At 42.8% G+C, this 21,408-nt stretch overlaps 1 protein-coding gene across 1 annotated transcript in view; it reads right to left on the bottom strand.

Annotated features, from left to right (window-relative positions):
- The window catches only part of ITGAV (integrin subunit alpha V), a 97,046-nt gene that overhangs the window by 18,581 nt on the left and 57,057 nt on the right, over window positions 1-21,408 (bottom strand). The window contains exons 20-25 of the mRNA XM_075933763.1: window positions 16,752-16,899; window positions 11,925-12,017; window positions 11,098-11,177; window positions 6,353-6,433; window positions 4,960-5,065; window positions 3,272-3,430 (exon numbers count right to left, since the gene is read on the bottom strand). Coding sequence (XP_075789878.1) covers window positions 3,272-3,430; window positions 4,960-5,065; window positions 6,353-6,433; window positions 11,098-11,177; window positions 11,925-12,017; window positions 16,752-16,899 — 667 coding nt within the window. The remainder of the gene's footprint in view (window positions 1-3,271; window positions 3,431-4,959; window positions 5,066-6,352; window positions 6,434-11,097; window positions 11,178-11,924; window positions 12,018-16,751; window positions 16,900-21,408) is intronic.

Raw genomic sequence — 21,408 nt, 5'->3', positions numbered from 1 at the left:
ATGCGCACTTCTTGAACCCGGGAGAACCGGGCATGGTTCACTGTGCGGGTGTAACCCCCGGGATTAAAACAGGGGGTTGAAGTAACAGGGGTGTTGTTTTTTTTTTTTTTTTTTTTTTTTTAAACAATTAACCAATCTAACTAACTAACGATATAACACTGACTAACACTACGTTGGGAAGGGGCTAACTGGGAAAACAACTGAACATATATCTGATTTTCTGACTAAACGATTTCTCCTCAGGAGAGGAGCGTGTTCCAGATCCGTCTGCGGCCGTGGACGGTTAGGAGGAACTGGCGGGTCGGACCGCGCGACGCAAAAAAGGCGCGAACGCCGCGGGGCACACTGCGCACGCGCGGTCCTCCGGAGGGGGCTACTGCTACGAAGAAGTTTCCGGTTTGCGGCGCCGGGACGAGCCCGACACCTGTAGTGGAGCACCCACGGGGACATCACTCGAAGAAGAACACTACACTATTCTTGGTTTCACAGCTGAAATACTAATTCATCCTTTTGAGGGACTTGAAACTACATATACTATATTTATATAGTATATTGAAATGACATGAGAAATATATATCATCATGTACTACACATAAAATATTTCTGTGGGACTCTAGGCCTCATCTAAAGTCTACTGAAATCAATTAGAAGACCTCCACAGATCTCACTGGGATTTAGTGGAGCTCCAGCAGCCCTGGTGGCCCTGGAGTGGCCGCAACCCCAGGGCAGCTGAAGCCCCAATGGTCGAGGGGCTGACCACCGAGCCAGGAGCCCAGTGGCAGAGAGAAGGCGAACCCTACTGCTAGGTCTGCTGATGGAACATGGGAGAGCCCAGGAAAGGGGCAAAATGGACCTCCCCTGGTCCAGCAAACTCCACTGGTCCAGCAAACTCCCTCGTTTGATACCAGTCAGGTCCTGAGAGTGCTGGACCAGGGAGGTCCAACCTGTAGTAATAAAAACAATAATGTAATATCTCCCTGTAAGCTCAAAAATACAAATATTACAAAACAATAAAACAACTATTGGAATGTTGCTGTTTAAATCCTAGGTTAAGTAACATTCCATTTGTATCCACCGATTTTAGTTATTATTTATTGTAGAATATTATGATTAATCAATGTGTTATATATATTCATTGTCTGTTAATTAGAGTTAATTTAAAGGACAGAAAAGTAAGAGACTAATAAATGTTTAGAGGAACCAGGTATTAGATATAGGCAAGACACGCAGAAATAAAAGAATCTGTAGGCTGAGGTCCTCAAGAATTTAGCTTAGCTATTTTAGGCCTTGGAGAGAAGAAAAGATGACATAAGTGACTGGAAAATAACCCGATGTCCTAATATTATAGGAAAAGAGCTACAAAGTGGTGATACTGCACAAAATTACCCAGAAGATTAATATTAGATCATAAAAATACTGTAAAGGTGCACCTGTCCCTGACATGCATCTTAACCCCAGAATACTAACTGTGCAACAAACTAATGAATATAGAGAAACCTTACACTACCTATAGCAAATCCGTGTTCCTTAAGTTTCCGGGGAGATACAGACCAATAAGATTAAGGAGGGTTAACAAGTCTATGGACATGCGTAGAATGGAAGTACAGACAGAATCACATTATAAAAAGAGGATACCCAGAACAGGAAAACTGAGCTCCCTATGGAAGACTCCAGCAGGAACCATCCCTCTACTGATGATCAAGCCATGAGAGACTCATCACTCTAACACTTGTTAAGGATGTGACCTATGAGTAACTTGTGCATAGGTCTGTACAGACTTCCTATATGCTTGGGTAATCATAACTTTTAAAAAATGAAATTAAAATAGTCTTGACCTTGTGTTGGTGAATATATGTTTGGGCACTATCTTTGATTTTCATTTGGAAGTAACAGAGGTGACTTCCACTCTATTTAAGCTTGAAATCAAGCCACCAGAGCAGAACACCCTGGGGACATAGAATCATAGGGCTGGAAGAGACCTCAGGAGGTCATCGAGTCCAGCCCCCTGCCCAAAGTAGGACCAATCCCAACTAAATCAACCCAGCCAGGGCTGTGTCAAGCTGAGACTTAAAAACCTCTAGGAATGGAGATTCCACCACCTCCCTAGGTAACCCATTCCAGTACTTTACCACACTCCTAGGATGTGTCTAGACTACATGCCTCTGGCGACAGAGGCATTTAGATTGGGCTACCCGGCATAGGGAAATTAAGCGGCGATTTAAATAATCGCCACTTCATTTACATTTAAATGGCTGCCGCGCTGAGCCGATCAGCTGTTTGTCGGCTCAGTGCGCTAGTCTGGACGCTCCACGGTTGACATCAAAGGCATTTGTCGACCTCCCTTTCATGTTGACCGCGGAGTGGTCAGACTACCATGCTGAGCCGACAAACAGCTGATTGGCATGGCACGGCACGGCACGGCACCCACTTAAATTTAAATGAAGTGGCGATTATTTAAATTGCCGCTTCATTTCCCTATGCCGAGTAAACAAATCTACAAGCCTCTGTCACCAGAGGCAAGTAGTCTAGACATACCCCTAGTGAAATAGTTTTTCCTAATATCCAACCTAGACCTCCCCCCAAAGTAACTTGAGATCACTGCTCCTTGTTCTGCCATCAGTCACAACTGAGAACAGCCTCTCTCCGTCCTCTTTGGAACCTCTCTTCAGAAAGTTGAATGCTGCTATCAAATCCCCCCTCAGTCTTCTCTTCTGCAGACTACATAAGCCCAAATCCCTCAGCTTCTCCTCACAGGTCAAGTGCTTCAGCCCCCTAATCATCTTGATTGGCCTCTGCTGGACCCTCTCCAATGTGTCCACATCCTTTCTGTAGTGGGGGGCCCAGAATTGGACACAATACTCCAGATGTGGCCTCACTACCATATTACAAAATTCACTTTAAAGAAAAGGCTATATGTTGCTGTGGACTGAAAACTATGCCAACAAGAGTTAAAAAAGAAAAGGGATGCTAGATCTGAAGTTTTGACTGAAAAACTGACGTCTCCTCATACAAGACAATGGGAGACCGAATACAACAAAAAATAAATGGGAGTACATAAAAAAGAATAGACAAAATAGGCAGATTCTCAACAGCAGTAAAACACAAGAAAACTAGTGGCTATGCTTATTTACATCAGTAGAGTAGAGGGCCTGGCCCAGAATGTGTTAAATAATCTGATATTTCACAGTTGATAGTATACAGCAAAAAGACAGGAACAAAACCCCAACTCTACTCAATACCAAAACACAGCATTATAAAAGTCTCTACTTACCTTAATTTTCAATGGATTGATCTCCATATCTGAAGTGCAGTTCATGGGTCCATCAATTTCATATTGCATAATATACAGCAGGGTGTTGTTGTTGTATTTGTAAGGCCACTGAAGATTCAGCATCACTTTGCTGAAAGCACTTGGACCATTGTTTCTCAGCTAGTGAGGAAAAGAAAACTAATGACTGAATAAGACCATCTTCTTTCTTATGTTAACAGCCCAGCAACACGAATATAAGAAGCATTAAGAATGTTAATGTGTAGATGACTGCACAATTAACCAATAAGCATGGGCTTATCGGTTAATCCTATCAACTACATGCATTGCCCTCCCCTGCCTGCTACCTCTATATCAGAGGCAGCAGGGAGGGGGAAGAGGAGGGAGGGAAGAGGCAGGAATCGGTGCTGCAGGGAACCAACTTAAAAGCCTGGGCCCGCCACGGACAGAGGTTGTTCCGTGGCAGCAGCTCCTGTTTGTGGGAGGTCCGAGCTTCCTGTGGACAGGGACTGCTGCAGTGGAACAGCCTCTGTCCGTGGGAAGCTGGGACCCCAAAGGACAGGGGCTGCTTCCACCCTCTACTGCTGTCTCTGTATCAGAGGCAGCAGTGCCGTGTGGCAGACAGAGCCAGTCTGTGTGGGGAGCTGGTTTTTAAACTAACTCCCCTCACGGACCGGCTCTCGCCTTCCACCATGTGCTGCTGCCTCTAAATAATTGTGTAGCTGCTAAAATTTGATGTGGTTACATGACTATTCAATTACACGCTAACTAACATCCCTAAGAAGCATCTATAAGTTTTCCCCTCCCTGAAAGTACAGTATCAGCAACGATACTATCGAAAGAACCTCAATTTTATTTAGCAAGAAGCTAATTTATAATTACTTGGAATAATTTGCTGGAAAGGAGAGATTCTTCAGAACAAACTTAAAGGGAAGATATTTTTCTGCTTTCAAAAAGTGAGAGATGCCCTATGTTTCTTATCCAACATTGTACATACATTGTGGACTTCTCAGATATATGATAAGAATAATTTATTTAGATAAAGTGGTACCATATTGGTTGTATAATAACTTGAATTATCCTCAGAAAGCTCTCTACAAAAAATTTTCTTTACAAAATTAATTGAACAGAGATGAAATCTGTGATAGTTGCTTAAAAAAAGAGCTCTGAAAAGACTCTAATTTTCAAGGCAAATGACTTCTTTAGTAATGACTCTGCATAATTAGAGTACATCTGAGTGTCCAGAATAATTAACACAACGACTAGTCATTTACTGATTTCACTGCTGCAAGATTCAGGATACCAGATAATCTGTGTAGTTTTCTAAAGGACTGGATGATTTTATGGTCAATAACACACAGATGTGTCAAATAGCATAGCAGCGTATGATTCAGGCATAAGTGAAATGCTGTAAGGATCAGAGAGGAATTCCTTCTCTCTCCCACTAACTGCAATGTATAGCACTGCACAAGTGGCTGTATTAATTGCTAGGCATTTCTGCCTTCCTCAATAGCTTGGGCCAATGGATTGACTCAATGCAGAAAATTCTAAGTTCCTATTGAGCAACCAGATGGAGTAAGGCATTAACTGCATATTTACCATATAGGAAATCTTAACTAAAATATTTCTTACTTTCCAATTGTAATGTATTGGTTAGAACCCTGGACCTCAATCCCGTAACAGTGACATACCTCATAGATGTGCTGAACTAGAGGACCGATGTCTTCTTCTGTCTCTGGATTCTCCTTAGGTTGCCAGTTTGCAATGGGGAGGAAGATGTGATCAGGAGATGAGACACTACATAGTGAAGGGAATAAGCAGTAACTATCAAATAGGTAGCCTAATAAACTATTAGTTCCTAAAAAGGGACCCTAAGGCTTTCATAATGCAGAATCAAGCAAACTAAAATGTACAAATATCTAATAACTGACACTAATTGACACTGACCTTTCTATCTGAAATACTGGCAAGATGGAATGAGCAGAAATGATGTTTGCTGTATTAAATGCTTGATCTTTTGCTCAATATACCATTAATAATTTTCTCTCAAGGGGATTTTTCTTCATATTCTTCTAGTTTGGGATCATTGCATAAAATAAAATTATAAAGTTTACATGTGTTAGCTGGACAACCTTCTATGCTGAAGGATTCAACTATGAGCAGCGTTGATCATAGAAGTACCTGATTGGTAGGGTCCTACATAGAACTTAGGCAGCTCCTGGCCCATTTGGGGTTTTTACTAATTCTTCTTCTTTTTTAAATATGAAGGTTTAATAGCACCAGGGCCTCGAGAAATTTGTTAATGTAGCAGATTTCTAACAGGAAGGAAAAAATTAATGAAACTGGTGCCTCACAGGCAATTTTTACTTTTCCTCTAATGATTGTGAGCAATATTCGTGTTCCAGCAGGAGAAAAATTAACCTCCTCACCGAACACCTTGAGGATTCTTTAGAGGTGTAAGTGCTTCTCCAAAAACACTCTTTGTAAAATAAATATATAAATAAAAAGCTATTCAGGAAAATGAAAATATGAATATGAGAGGCATCCTGAATTGACTGGTTGATCAGAAGGACCATTTAATTGTCAGACGAGCGTGGCTTTCAATAAATAGCAGTAGGAGAAAGTCCTCACAACCTGCCAGCTACTATGCCTAAGGCTGAAAGGGATAAGCTACTCTAAACCTATAATTGGAGAGTTTTTTTATATACTAAAAAAAAGTTCTGCCGGATTTGGATTCAAAGTGTGTTTTCTTAGTCTGAGCTGAAAATGATTTTTTGGAAGAAATTTTTACATGCTGTTCTTTGAATGCATTCTAAAGATGAAGGGTAGCACTTTCCACCGACTTAAGTGACCTAGGAACCCAAGTCCCATTTTCAAAACTGACTTAGGATTCCAAATTGCTTAACTTGCCCTTAAAGCCCTTAAGATGATGACATAAATCCATGTTTTGTTTTCTATAGCAAACCCTTCAAGGCTCAATAAGAAGCAAGACTTGCAGGCTTACAAGGAGGTTTACAAAAAACAAAAACAAAAATCACACACATCTAAGTACGAGACACTTGCTAAATCACTATCAACACTCACCCTCTAATTTCAACAGATGCTAAGATGGCAAGGTCAGCCTGGTAAGACGTTATTGGGCTTACATTGTCAAACAGATTGGAACTGAAAAAGAAGATAAGTCCATTTGTTAAATGGAATGAACAAGATTCTTTTTTAAAGCCTTAAGCATGTATTACGTAACATTATTATGCAACTTCTGTGTTATAGGGGAAATAGGAGAGGTACAGGTTGAACCTCTCTAGTCTGGCGCTCTCTGGTACAGCAACATCCATGGTCCGGCATGTGTAGCTGAAGTTGAAGTACTTTAACTCGACTTTTGATGCAGTCCACCCTGCAGGAAGTCAAAGGGAGAACACTCTCCCTTCAACTTCCCTTACTCCTCATGGAAGCAGGACTACCGACACTGACCAGAGAACCCCTTTCTGTTTGAATTAGCTGTCTTAACTAGACCCACTAATTCAAACCCTGGAAGACTGACATACCCTAACAGATATACAGGCAGTCCCCGGGTTACGTACAAGATAGGGACTGTAGGTTTGTTCTTAAGTTGAATTTGTATGTAAGTCGGAACTGGTACATATTGTAGGGGAAACTCTAGCCAAACATTTTTTTTAGTTTTGGATAGCATAGGGAAAGGTTAACTCCCCTCTAATGTTTGTTTTGCTGTCTGTTCCCCTGTTCAGAAGATTTCACATCTATTTCTGTCCCTGTGACAAACTCAGGACTAAAGGAGTAACTCATCAAATACCAAACAGCTCTGCACCATGCTTTGAGCTAATAGCTTTATTTCCACACACCACCCAGGGTTCTAGGAGGAGGGTCCTTTTTTTGCTAACACAATGAGGCCAGCACTTTGTTTGTTTTGGTGGAGTCTTTGTTTGCCCAGGGAGCCCAGCATGTATAGGGGGAGGAGGGGCGGAGAGGCTGCTTTTGTCTGCTGTTCCGCAGCCTGTTGCTCAGGGGAGGGGGCAGCCTGTTGCTGGCAGGGGGGAGGGGGGAGGCGTGCAGGATGCGAGGCCGCGGGGGGGGGGAGCGGGCGTGGGGGGGCACTTTTCCTCTGCCCGGCAGCTCTGTGGGATCCCTGTCCCTGTGGCCAGCTGCTGCAGGCAGAGGCCAGTTGGAGCCGGCCGAAGAGGAGGAGGAGGTGGATTCTAGGACCCAGGTGAGCGAGCCCCGGGGACGCTGCTGCGCTCTGGGAGCCCGGCATGTATAGAGGGGAGGAGGGGCAGAGAGGCTGCTTTTGTCTGTTCGGCAGCCTGTTGCTCAGGGGAGGGGGCAGCCTGTTGCTGGCAGGGGGCTGGGGGGGGCAGCGGGCGTGGGGAGACACTTTTCCTCTGGCCGGCAGCTCTGCGGGACCCCAGTCGGAGCCGGCCCGAGGAGGAGGAGGATCCTAGGACCCAGGTGAGCGAGCCCCGGGAATGCTGCTGCTCATGTGCGGGAGTTGCCTCACCCCGTTCGTATCTAGGGATCCGACTTAAGTCGGATCCACGTAAGTCGGGGACTGCCTGTATAGCTGGAAGCTGAATGGCTCACTTGTGGGCTAAAAGTATTAGAATTCTAAAAATGTTTAATGCTTAAAAAACTACTGAATGTTTGAGAGTTGCTGCATATATTATTTTTTCTTGTAGTATTTATGTTCTATATTGTAATGTAATATGTGAGTGGTTGCACTGTGAGACTCTGGGCCTGAGTGACTCACTATAAAGGAAAGGGACATTAATGAGTGCAGAAAACTGCTGTTTTACAGAAGCTTGTTATGCTACTTCTGAAAGAGGCATCCCACCCCGCCAGAGGGGCTCTGGTTGAATCTTCCAATTGCACTGAGAAACTGTCAACAAATGAAATGAACACTCTTATTTTTGTTTTGCACCCCTGAGACTGAGCGTCATCCAAATGGATTCCTGTGATCAATGGAGTTTGCAGCTCAGAGCAGGAGGCAGGAGAGGAATAAATTCCCCAAACCAAGCGAACAGGCATCTCTATACTGCTTAGAATCGGTGGGAGGAGAGAGGTGTTTCTAGGCATAAACAATAGATCCCCAGCTCCTTAGCATATTTGTAATTATTATTCATTATTATTATTAGCCTATCATTTGAAACATAAGACTGTAACTTATTTGTATGCCTGTGTCTGCTTAGTTTACTATAGGGTTGACTACAAGCAGTGTCATTGGTGTGAAACTTGCATCCCATCCCCCTCACACGTACACCCTGCTGAGACCTTCTATAATAGCCACGTGCTGAGACCCTGCATCCCCAGCCTGCTTCTGTACCCTACCTTGCTCCTGCACCCTGCCTCTCTGCACTCGCCAACATAACTGTACCAAGTGGAAACTCCTCAGCACTTTAAAAGCTTTGGCACAGGCAGTCCCCTTGTGATAGATGGCTTCTTATACTTTGGGTCACAGCAGTATTCACAGTCCTCTTGCTCCCAAATGACCAGTCATTTACTCCAGGTCAGTTGCACTTCAAGTGTATGCAGAACCGCTTGCTCCCCCTGCAAACCTGATCTGGCCTGCAAGGTAGAACTAGAAGGTTCAGGACTTCCTCCTCCCCCTCACAGTGGAAGCCAGTTTAAGGCAGCCATGGACTACATGCTTAGAGGGAGGAAAAAGCTTTGAGAACCATAGCCTTAGAGGGAGGGAAAAGCTAGAAGGTCAATTGATGCCCAACTTTTCCCCAGGGCAGTGAACTAGAGTTATAAACCACTGGTAGGGACGTTAAACAGTTAACCAGTAAGCTTTTGATCACTGAGACAAACCGCTGTGCCAATAAAAAGGAAGGAAGGAGCAAAAATTGTTGTTCATATTAGCAGGGTTGGAGAGGGGAAAAACACATATACGGGTCAGTAATTGATTTATTGGACTCTGAGGACAAAGTCCTTGAGGAGTGTGACAAATTCACATGATGCCTCAAGGAGAAAATACCACACACATTTAAAGCTGGGTGTTAATTTAAGAAGTGTAAAAACCATAACCAAAGAGTGAGCGATTCCTATCGACTGCATCCAGGAGGCCGGTGTGTTTTCCCCAGCAAGCACATAAATGTACTGCATTCATGTGCTCCTGATATAGTAAACTGTTTTTATAGGATTGCTCAGAAGCCACCATTCAGGTTCTAGGCCCAGCTGTACCACACAAAGAAATGGTCTTTGCTCTGAACGGCATAGGTGAATAGCCCTGGCATGAGGCTAGCACGTCCCATGGTCACAAATTCATTAGTTGCATAAGCCTGGCCTAACAGGCTCTTAAGAGTGAGCCTGCATATCAATGGGTGGCACTAGTGAGTTTTAGGTAGGTGTACCTGCACCAGCTTGAATCTACCTAGCACAGCTCAAAATAGCAGTGAAGATTCAGCAGCATGGATGCCAGCTCAGGCTAGCAACACAAGTCCATACACCGTGATCCAGGTGGGCTCCTACAGCCTGAGCTGAAGCCCACCCCATGGCTGCTATTTTTACTGAGCTAACTAGATTACAGCTAGTGCTGATGTGCCTAACTCAGCTGCAATCACACCTCCAGCTGCAGTGCAGACATACCCATAGAAGTGCTCAAGCAAAGTTCATTTTAAAACAGACGTCTGAGAGACTATCAAATGCACACATTACAGGCAGTCCCCGGGTTACGTACAAGATAGGGACTGTAGGTTTGTTCTTAAGTTGAATCTGTATGTAAGTCGGAACTGGCGTCCAGATTCAGCCGCTGCTGAAACTGACCGCCAGTTCTGACTTACATACAGATTCAACTTAAGAACCCCAAGCGTCCCCAAGTCAGCTGCTGCTGAAACTGATCAGCGGCTGATTCCAAGAAGCCTGGGGCAGAGAAACTCTGCCTCAGGCTTCCTGTAGTCAGCGCTGGTCAGTTTCAGCAGCGCCTGATGTGGGGACGCCTGGGGCAGAGCAGCTGGGGTGCTGCCGGGTTGGTCCAGTAGTGCCCAGAGCGGCGCTGCAGGACCAACCGGCAGCGCCCCAGCTGCTCTGCCCCAGGGTCCACAACAAAAGCCTGGTCTGCTGGGGAGAGGGGGGGGCACACTAGCTGCGCCCCCCCCCAGCAGACCAGGGTCACGGGGAGCAAAGCCGCAGCGGCAGCGGGGTGCCGCGCCTCTGAGGCTTTTCTCTGGCGTCCCGGTATCCCTGGTCTGCTGGAGATGGTCCCCAGCTTCCGCGGCTTCGCTCCCGGTGTCCCTGGTCTGCTGGAGACGGTCCCCAGCAGACCAGGGGCACCGGGAGCGAAGCCGCAGCAGCGGCGGATTCCCACGCTTCTGAGGCTTTGCTCTGGCAGGTCGAGGTGGTGGATCGCTGCCTGCGAGCTCCGGGGCGAGAAAGCCCCGTTCGTAAGTGCGGATCCGACATAAGTCGGATCCGCGTAAGTCGGGGACTGCCTGTATTCCACAAGTTGGCACTGCATGTGAGAAGAGGTGATCCAAATGGAACCCAAAGTACAAAACCTCAAGCTCCATTTCAAATACGTCTTCTGATTTTGTACACATTGTCACTAAATTGCTCCATTTCATTTGTGGCACATCACATGGAAGAAAAATCAGCTGCATCCAAACAGAACTGACTTTTTTCTACATTACAAACACCACAAAAGTGTTTTAAAGCAAGTTTAATCCACGATAAAGCATTTACAGATAGAAAGGAAGATGCTAGCTTAGAACTAAATTGTAAATGCTCTGATCATAGATTCGTCGTTTATCAAGTTATCTATTCAGTGCTAGCAACAGTGTGAAGTAGACTGGTAGAAGTGTTAGCATTTACTTCCATACCTTCTGATCTGCAAGTCAAACTTCACAGAGGTGTCCATCTCTGACTGCTGATGCACACTGAAACGCAGCCCAGCTAATAGCTTAGAGACAAAACCAGGTAACCAAAGTTTAGTGGAATAAGAGTCACGTTTATAACAAAATGTTACTCAGCACAATTGTTCTTAACTGAAATAACACAAGGCTCAGTCACAGAGGAAGAGAAGGCAGACTGAACTGGCACTTAAGGCATCCAACTGAACAAGCGTGTCTCTCTCACTTGACGCTGTCACATTGCTTCCTCAGAGAAACAAAGTAAAATTTGCTATACATTACCCCAGCTTGTTTTTACTTATTTCCAGATCCAATGTGCTGCACAGTCTAGTAAACTGGACAAGTGTTTGAGAGTCAAGACAACTACACTCAATTCCTAGTTTTGTAGTAATTCACCCAAAGTCATGCAGTGAGTCACATACTTCCTCTGTGCTTCAGTTTCCCCATCCTTAAAATGGTTGGAAGTGATATGTAGTCCCCTAGGTACATGGCCTAGAGATTTATGGGTGAAAAGTGCTATATAACTATGCTTAGAATTACTATAGGATAATTCTAGGTAACATTGAGTCATAAAATCCACATACAGTCTTCTCAGACCTTAGTTTACAGGCAACTTGCAGCCAATTAGCAGAATGTTTCCTTTTTAATACTCAAACGTATGGGCGGTTTACATATATTTTGAGACCTAAATGTCAATAAGATTACATCTCCTAGCAGTATGAATATGCATCTTCTTCAAAGAATATGAAGAGTAATTTTCATGCCTCTTTTAAACCCCAACCACCCATTTGACTTACTTTAGTACCAGCCTTCATGGGATTTCCAAGGTCACAAACCACCAGGCGTGTTTGATTCTCAGTTTTAAATGCACAAGATAGCCGTGCTAATGCCTGCAATAAAACACTTATATCTTAAAAAAAGAGCGGTGCAATATTTTCTGGTGTCAGTTTATAAAACTGGAACAAAGCTGCAAGCAATTTGCATTCATTTAAATATTACTGCCCAATCTTAATATAGTCACAGATAGCTCTGAGAAAAATCTGGAGGTAAGAAGTTCATAAGGTAAAAGATACCAGTTTTATGCAGTGTGAAACTCTAATGCTCTTACTCATATTGGGTAGCAATGATGATTTTTGAGGCCTAAAGTCTCTCTTAGGTTGAGTTCTCCAAACATATGTGAAGTACCTATGACTTTTCTGCAGAGGAGTGAGTTAGTCCTGGAGCTTGATTAATACTTCACTTTAAGAGAAACAAATCTTTGAAGGTATAGTAAGCTGAAGGCCTGCAGCATAGGCCCACAATATCACAGGCCTGGTATGAGGCCTGAGACCCAGACAGCATGGACAAGACTTTGCTAATACAAAGCAGAGTTAAGCTGTGAGCAAAAGACAAACCCCTGCTCACAGGGGCCCCTGCTCACAGAATTTGGCAAGAACAGGGCTGATATTACAGAAGGATTCTTACCTAAGGGGTATTAAGCACACGCCATAAGAACATTCCAGAGGGGTTGTAACAGAACACCATGTGGAAAAAACATCTCAGTACCAACATACCACACAGGTAACAGGAACATACCGAACCATGTTCAGGACAGGGTCTAAACTGACAGCATGATAGATAGTGATCGAACCCCCACAAACAAGGTAATGGGTGGATCTAGGTGCCCCAGAGGGTGGCAACCTGATACATCAGGGTTGATGTGTAACTTGTTTGTACCTGTGTATAAAAATGTACTCCAAGAGGTCCAACCAAGGGGACAGGGTCACATTCCTGGCACTGACCAAATTGGCCCATTATCAGGAGGTACATATGCATAGTAGTTCAGTAGAGTCTACTGACAACTATTATTGAACTTCGTTTGACAATAAACCTGGCCTAGTGGCTTCGATCCTTATCTAATTTTGTGGTCTTTAGGCGGTCCCCAAAGTCTGCTGTGTGAGCTACTTGTGCAAATTCAATATGGTACACAGAAGCAGCATACACATGAAGCCAAATGGTTATTATGACTAAAGAAACAGGAGAGCTGTCAGAACACCCCACCAGTAACACCTGGCTATTATAGAAGGCAAAATGCCATGAGAAGTCAGTAGCTCCTCAGAAGCAGTCCTCGACATCAGGTTTTGGGTAAGTCCACTGTGCACAAGTTAACTGAGGGCAAGCGAGCAACAGTAGAGAAAGCTAGGGTAGCAGAAGACAAGCCTCTCTGAATATGCCATTTGAAGTATGATCCCGGATACTGAAGGACACAGTAGAATATGGTACTAGAAGAGTGAAGCCCATTAAGACAGCAAACAACAAAGTTATGTAAACTTACTCAAAAGGCTTTTTCCCCTTCACTATTTTAAGAGCAGGTGCTCTCTGAAACTTGGCAAGTATGGAATAGGGATAATCCAGCTATATTTTCTATGTCCTATAGACCTTGGCTATCAAAGAAATAGGATAAATTGCATCACCAGGGGGCAAGCTCAGAATCATAGAACACTACAACTGGAAGGACCTCAAGAGGTCATCAAATCCAGTCCTCTGCCCACACAGCAGGACCAACCACTGCATAGATCATCCTTAATAGATGTCTGTTTAACCTGCTCTTAAATATCTCCAATGATAAAGATTCTACAACCTCTACAGGCAATTTATTTCAGTGCTTAACTATCCTGACAGTTAGGAAGTTTTTCCTAATGTCCAACCTAAACCTCCCGTGCTGCAGTTTAAGCCCATTGCTTCTTGTCCTATCATCAGAGGCCAAGGAAAACAATTTTTCTCCCTCCCCTTTGTAACACCCTTTTAGATACTTGAAAACTACTGTCATGTCCCCCTCTCAGTCTTCTCTTTTCTAAACTAAACAAGACCAGTTCTTTCAGTCTTCCCTCATAGTTCATGTTTTCTAGACCTTTAATCATTTCTGCTGCTCTTCTCTGGACCTTCTCCAATTTCTCCACATCTTTCTTGAAATGTGGTGCCCAGAACTGGACACAATACTCCAACTGAGGTATACTCAGCACAGAGTAGAGAGGAAGAATGGCTTCCCGTGACTTAAGCAGTTGAGAGCTGCTTCTCATCTTCCCTGGGCAGCCTAATTGAGGCTACAGGGACAGTGTGTGTATGTTGATGCCTGAGAGGTCATCACATACAAGACATGAGAAGCAGAGCAATATAATCTGTCTAGGTTGCAAGAACTCATGTCAGAAGCAGCATTTATTGATTTATCTCTTCACAATCACCAACTTTGTGGCCATTTTAACAATCCTGTAAGTCAACTGCCTAACTGAACTGGGAGAAACCTAGGAGAAGTTCTGGAAGCATACACAGGATCCAAGCAGTCTCTGAGGCAAAGCACTGCTGGGACATTTCACAGAAATTTCAAGAATCAGAGAGATGGGTCGCTTGTGCCTGTGCAAGTGCAATGACAATGAAAGCAGAGAGAACCAGTGCCTCTTCCAAGAAAAAAAAATAAATTATACAAACATCTCCCTAGGCAACAGGGGAAGCAGTTGCAAGTCAATCCTAAATGCTTCATGTGACCAGGACAATTGAAGCCCCTTAGTGAGGATTCTGCAGTTACAGAATCTCCAGTTATTTGATATTTCTCTATGTTCTTCACTTGTGCGGTAGGGAGAGAGCAGTAATATCCAGATATTATTCTTTGTCTTTTTGATTTGCACAGCTCTTTACCCAGGACATAAAATGCTGAATCTGAATATAGATTAATTAGATTAGGTGCTGTTAAAAGACCTGTGCCAGAAATAATCTGTGTGGATTCATAGCAGCCCTGAGCAGTTTATCTATCACTGACTAACACCTCTCTATTGAATCAGAATAAATCAGCTCTGAAGTTTCAGCTGGACATCTGCTCAGAAAATGTTAAAGTTACTGTGATCACCTGACTTACTGGAAGGCTAACACAGATTACCTGTAACTTATAGGACAGAGCTAGTGAAGATTTAGGGTGGGAGAATATTAGAATCATAGAAGCCTAGAACTGGATGGGTCCTCGAGAGGTCATCGAGTCCAGACCCCTACCTGCATGGCAGGACGAACTACTGTCTAGATCATCCCTGATAGATGTCTGTTTAACCTTAAATATCTCCAGATATGGAGATTCCACAACCACCTTAGGCAATTTATTCCAGTGTTTATAATCATCCTGATGGTTAAGAAATTTTTCCTAATGTCCAACCTAAACCTCCCTTTCTGCAGTATAAGCCCATTGCTTCTTGTCCTATCATGAGAGACCAAGGAGAACCATTTTTATCCCTCCTCCTAACACCATTTTAAATACCTGAAAACTGCTATCATGTCCCCTTCCCGGGCCATGTCCAGACTACGCTGTATTTTCGAAAGAGGAATTTGCATATCTTCTTCCGATTTCACTTTCAAAAGTGGGTCTTTTGAAAGTGAAAGTAGTCTGGACGCATTTGTTTCGGAACCCCCCTTTTTCAAAAAACTGCTCTTCCTTAAAATATTAGGTTTATGCAGTTTTTCGAAAAAGGGGAAGTGTTCCTCTCTGTCTTGATTCCCATGGGACCTTACCTTCAGCTTTCTGAGTTTACTAAATTCTGTCTTCCTGAAATCCATTGTCCCTATTTTGCTGTTTTACTTTCTACCATTCCTTAGAATCATGAACTCTATGATTTTCTTTGGTCACTTTCACCCAAGCTGCCTTCCACTTCCAAATTCTCAACCAGTTCTTCCCTATTTGTTTAAATCAAATCAAGAACAGCTTTCCCCCCCATAGTGTCTCTCTCAACCTTCTGAGAAAGGTTATTCGTGCACCCAGTCTAATGACCAATTTAGATCCCTTCTTAGAATAGCTTACTTTTGGGAACTCTTTCCTCAAGGGTAAAATAGTGTGCTGCGCTGCTGACATTTATGTGTGGAATGCACAAAACTACATAAGGGTAGGTCTGCACTTCATTCCTCTCTCTCTTGAGATTTAAATATCCCTCACTTCATTTGCATAATCGTGTTATGGCGCTATTGCGGAATAGTGCTATTTCGAGAGAAAAAACGGGGTTATTTTGAAATAAAACCCGACCCCTGAAATAGAAAAAAATTGGGTTATTTCAAGGGAAAAGTTTTATCTCGAAATAACCCTGTTTTTTCTCTCGAAATAGTGCTATTCTGCAATAGCGCCATAATGCGATTATGCAAATGAAGTGTGGGATACTTAAATCCCCGCTTCATTTGCAATTTCGGGTGTCTGCATCTGCATTCCTCTCTTGAGAGAGGAATGAAGTGTAAACATACCCTAAGGGAAGCCAGTGTGTATGCTGTGAAGCCAGAACAATTCATTAGAAAGTTACGATTTTAGTATTTCCCACTCACTGCTTTCACTTTCTGGTTTCATCTGGTACTGGAAACATAAGTGTCACTGTGGAAGAAGACACATTTCCCTTATGGCACTTTAACCAGAAACAAATTAAGTATCAGAATTCCTGCAAGGATGTCTGTTCTAATGAAAGCTTCGGTGCAGTTTTACACACACAAGAAATTTGAGTAAACTTGATTTGTAGTGTTAGTGAAAGATTAAAGCTTAGGCAGCCCTCACAACCCAATCTTGCAAACTACTACATGACTAAATGCAACAGAAATACTCACAAGTGGAAAGTGAGTAAGAAACTTACCTCATTGTTGCGAACAACACCAATGAAGTCTGCTTGAGGTGGAATGATAACAAAGAGTTCAGCTTCATAGGCTCCTTCTCCTTGGTTCTGGGCATTGACAATCAGGGTTAAAGGATTGTCATCGCCAATATAGATCTGCTTCTGATCACTGAACAAGAACAGTAAGCGCAAAAGTGAATTCTGAGTTCAAATCTTTTAAGCCATTACTCTTAACAGCTAGGATGTACAGACACAAGAGGCAATGTCACATTGCACCAGAACATTAAGGGTCACCACAGTTACATTGCAAGCATGTTTTATAGCTCAAAAATGCAACTTGCAATGAATTTTAAATGAAAAGCGATACAAGGTCACCGGCAATAATGGAACACACATGAAATGTCATTGGGAGGAACTATCCCTGACAAAGCATTTCATAATTTAAGAAATAATGTGCACACACTTCCTAATGTCAGAACAGTAGATAAATGTTATGGGTCAGATGCCCAGATATGACCTTGCCATTTGAATGACCATACACGCACATTTTATGTACACACACACGCGCGCGCGTGTGCAAATACACACGCACACACGGAGCCAAATTCAACTTAAAGTTAACTACAGAACTGCAATCATCATCTTCTCCTTAATCATTTTCTAGTAACTCCAGATAAATGTAAAATATTTTCCCTACACAATCCTTGAAGATGTTGCATATAAACTACAAGAGATCCAAATTTTCTCTGAATTCTCAAGTGTAAGAGCATAAGAATGGCCACACGAGTCAGATCGGTGTTCCATCTAGTCCAGTATTCTGTCTTCTAACAGTTGCCAATACAAGATGCTTCAGAGGGAATGAACAAGACAATTATCAAGTGATTCATTCCTTGAGGTTTATATCCCTGACCATCTTGACTAAAAGCCATTGATTGACCTATCCTCCATGAACTTACCTTTTTACTACATGTACTGGCAAAGAGTTCCATAGGCTTACTGTGTGTTGTATGACTTAGTATTTCCTTATGTTTGTTTTAAACATGCTGCCTATTACTTTTATTGGGTGATCCATGGCTCTTGTGTTATATGCAGGGGTACATATTGCTTCCTAGTCACTTTCTTGACACCATTTATAATTTTATAGACCTCTATCATTTTCTACTTGAATTGTCCTTTTTTAAACTGGACAGATTCAGTTTTTTTTAAATCTCTACTAACACAGAATCCATGCTATATACCTAATAATTTGTTTCCCTTCTCTGTATCTTTTCCAATTCAAATACAACATTTTTTAGATGATGTGACAATAACTGTATGAAATATTCAAGATAGAAGCATATCATGCATTTATATGCAGTAGAATCTAAAAGTCTGCAATTGTTTGGTACTGGAGGCTGTTCATAACCCTGACACATTTGCAAAACTGAACAAAGCTTCAGGGTTATTCTCTCAGAAGTTTATAATTGAACATTGACTTAATACATAGGGTTGTCAGGCCATTACAAATTAATCATGATTAATCAAGTGATAAAAACATTGATTGCAATTAATTGCACAATTAATTTGTTGATAAACAATAATATAATACCATTTATTTCAATATTCTTGATGATTTCCACATTTTAAATATATTGATTTAAATTATAACATGGAATATCAACTGTGTAGTGCTCACTTAATATTTATTTTAGTACAAATATTTGCACCATCAAAACAAAACAAATATTATTTTTCTATTTACCTAACACAAGTACTAAAGTGCAATCTCTATCATGAAATTTAGACATTTAGAATTATGTACATTTAGAATTACGTACAAAATTAACTAAACTATTAAAAAAATATAACAATAGAAAACTGAGTGTAGGAGTCCACTCAGTTCTAATTCTGGTTCTATTAATCACTCAGACCAACAAGTTTGTTTACATTTGCAGGAGATAATGCTTCCTGCTTCTTGCTTGCAATGTCACCTGAAAGCGAGACCAGGCATTTGTTGTAGCCTGTGTCGTTACATGTCCGATGTGCTACAGATTCATATGTCCTTTCATGCTTCAACCACCCTTCCAAAGGCCATGCATCTATGCTGCTAAATGGTGGCCGAAGCATGAAGGGGGGCATATCAAGTGAGCACTGTACAGTTTGTATTTTGTGTTGTAACTGAAATCAATATATTTGAAAATGTAGAAAACATTCAAAATATGTAATAAATTTCAATTGGTGTTCTATTAATTAATCAACAGACCTATTAATAAAGCTTTGAAATTTTTACTATGCAGAAGTAAACCGCTGCTTTTAGCCATCTTAATTTAAATAAAATAAGCCCAGAGAAACAGTTTCCTTGTTTTGTCCAAAAATCTTTTTATCTTCCTTTTAATAATTTACATTTAATATAGTACTGTACAATTTTGTGTGTATATGTACATGTGTTTGCTGCCAAATTGTGTACTTCTGGTTCCAAATAAGGAGTCATATGACAAGTCAATTTGAACTCTGGTGTTCATAACTCTGAGGTTCTACTATAGTGGTATTAAAATATTGTCTCTTATTATAGAATTGTAGAACTGGAAGGAATCTTGAGAGGTCATCAAATCTCATTGCCTGCACTCGTGGTAGGACCAAGCACCATCTGAGCTGTCACTCACTGGTTTTTGTCTAATCTGCTCTTAGAAATCTCAATGATGAAGATTCCTCCACCTACCTAGGCAACATATTCCAGTGCTTAACCACCCTGACAGTTAGGAATTTTTTCTAATATCCAACCCTCTCTTGCTGCAATTTAAGCCCACTGCTTCTTGTCCTATCATCAAAGGTTAAGGAAAATAACTTTTAACTCCTCTTTGTAATAACCTTTTATCTACTTGAAAACTATTATGTCCCCTTCCAATCTCCTCTTTTCCTAACTGAACAAAGTCAATTATTTTAATAGTCTCTCATAGGTCATGTTTTCTATACCCTTTAATAATTTTTGGTGCTCTTCTATGGATTTTCTCCAATTTGTCCACTGCTTTCCTAAAATGTAATGCCGTAACTGGATACAATACTTCAGTTGAGGCCTAATCAACGCCTAATTATCTAACCTTTTTCTTAATGGTCCCTTACATTGTAAGGTTTTTTGACTGCCACTGTACATTAAGCAGATGTTTTCAGACAGCTATCCACCATGGCAAGATCTCTTTCCTGAGTGCTAATTAAGACCCCAATTATTTTATATGTAGTGATGGGATTATGTTTTCCTAAGGGTATGTCTACACTACAGTGTTATTTCGAAATAGCTTATTTTGAAATAACACATCTACACACAAAATGCATTTCGAAATAGCACGTCCACACTGAGTGGACTGTGAATCGCATTTAAGACTGGCTGGAACCAGTTCCAGCAGGGCACCAAGTAAGGACTTACTATGTGGGGTGTGGGGCTGCTGCCTGAGGCTATCTGAGGTCTGTACTTAAAGGGATCCCCCCCCCCCCTTCCCCCTCCGGACACCCAGTTCTCAGGCTTCCCTGCTTGCTTGTCTATCTCAATGAGGGACAGCAAAGCATTTTGTCTCTTCATGCTCTGATTGCTCTCATTCGGGACAACACAGCACTCTACAACATAGAGCCAGAGCTGCCCCTGGGCACTCTGGTGCTTCTCTTGGATGCACTGCTGCAAGCCTGGCTGCACTTTCTTCAGGCTGCCATCCAGGAGGTCTATCAGGGGGCTGTCAGTATACAGGAGGCCCTGCAGGAGAGTTTCCACCCTGAGGAGCACTAAGAGCCTTCTTGGTCTGCCCTACTGGGGGCTTATGCCTCATTCTTCCCTCACGTCCTTCCACTTACCCCTCCCTATCCCCCCTTCCTGATGTCAAATAAAATACATGTATTTTCATGAACACAAACTCTAACAAAACTGGGGGAAGGGAAAGAAACTCTGGTGAGACTGTGGAAAGGAGGCGAGAGAGGGGAGAAAAGAGGGTGGAAGAGGGGAGGGGGAAACTTGGGAGGATGGAACTGGAAGGGGGAAGCAAGGGGAAGAAGGGGGAGGAGAAGCTCAGGGCTCAGGGTCTTACCGAACCAACTTGATTTTGATTCAAACCTGCTCCTGGGTTCGTATGTGGCCTTTGGTGGCCAGGCTGGCAGCTATCCTGCCATAGACGGCCGCATTCCTCCATCTAGTGCGGAGATCAAGGATGTTGGGGGCATCCCCTCCAAACCTCAATAAGGTACATGATCAGGAAGGCTCCTGCCTTCTCCGGGCCCTGGCAGGCTCCTGGGAGCTCGTCGACTGCTCCTGGGAAGCAGTGGAGGGCTGGCTACCAGTGGCTTACTGGCTCCTGTTTTGGGGCCACTGGGTCGGGGCAGTGACTGCTGGCTCTGGGCTGGCAGGCTTGGAGCTGGCACAGGCACTGTGGCCAGAGTTGACCCCTTTAAGGGCTCTTGGGAGGCAAGGAGGGAGGGAGGGAGGGAGAGGAGTGTTCTTGGTTGAGGTTGGAGTGGCCACCAGGGCACCCCGGGAAGGCTGGAGGTCCCCTATTTCGAAGTAAGTATCTACACAGCATTTATTTCGAAATAGCTAATTCGAATTTGGGGTTATTCCTCGTAGAATGAGGTTTACCAAATTCAAATAAGCACTCCCGCTATTTCGAATTTATTTCTAAATAGCGGTTTGGCTGTGTAGACGCTAGGAAAGTTATTTCAA

This window comes from Pelodiscus sinensis, chromosome 7 (genome assembly GCF_049634645.1).
Source record: "Pelodiscus sinensis isolate JC-2024 chromosome 7, ASM4963464v1, whole genome shotgun sequence".
In the NCBI taxonomy this organism is placed as follows: domain Eukaryota; kingdom Metazoa; phylum Chordata; order Testudines; family Trionychidae; genus Pelodiscus; species Pelodiscus sinensis.
This window is presented reverse-complemented; position numbering and strand designations above follow the sequence as displayed.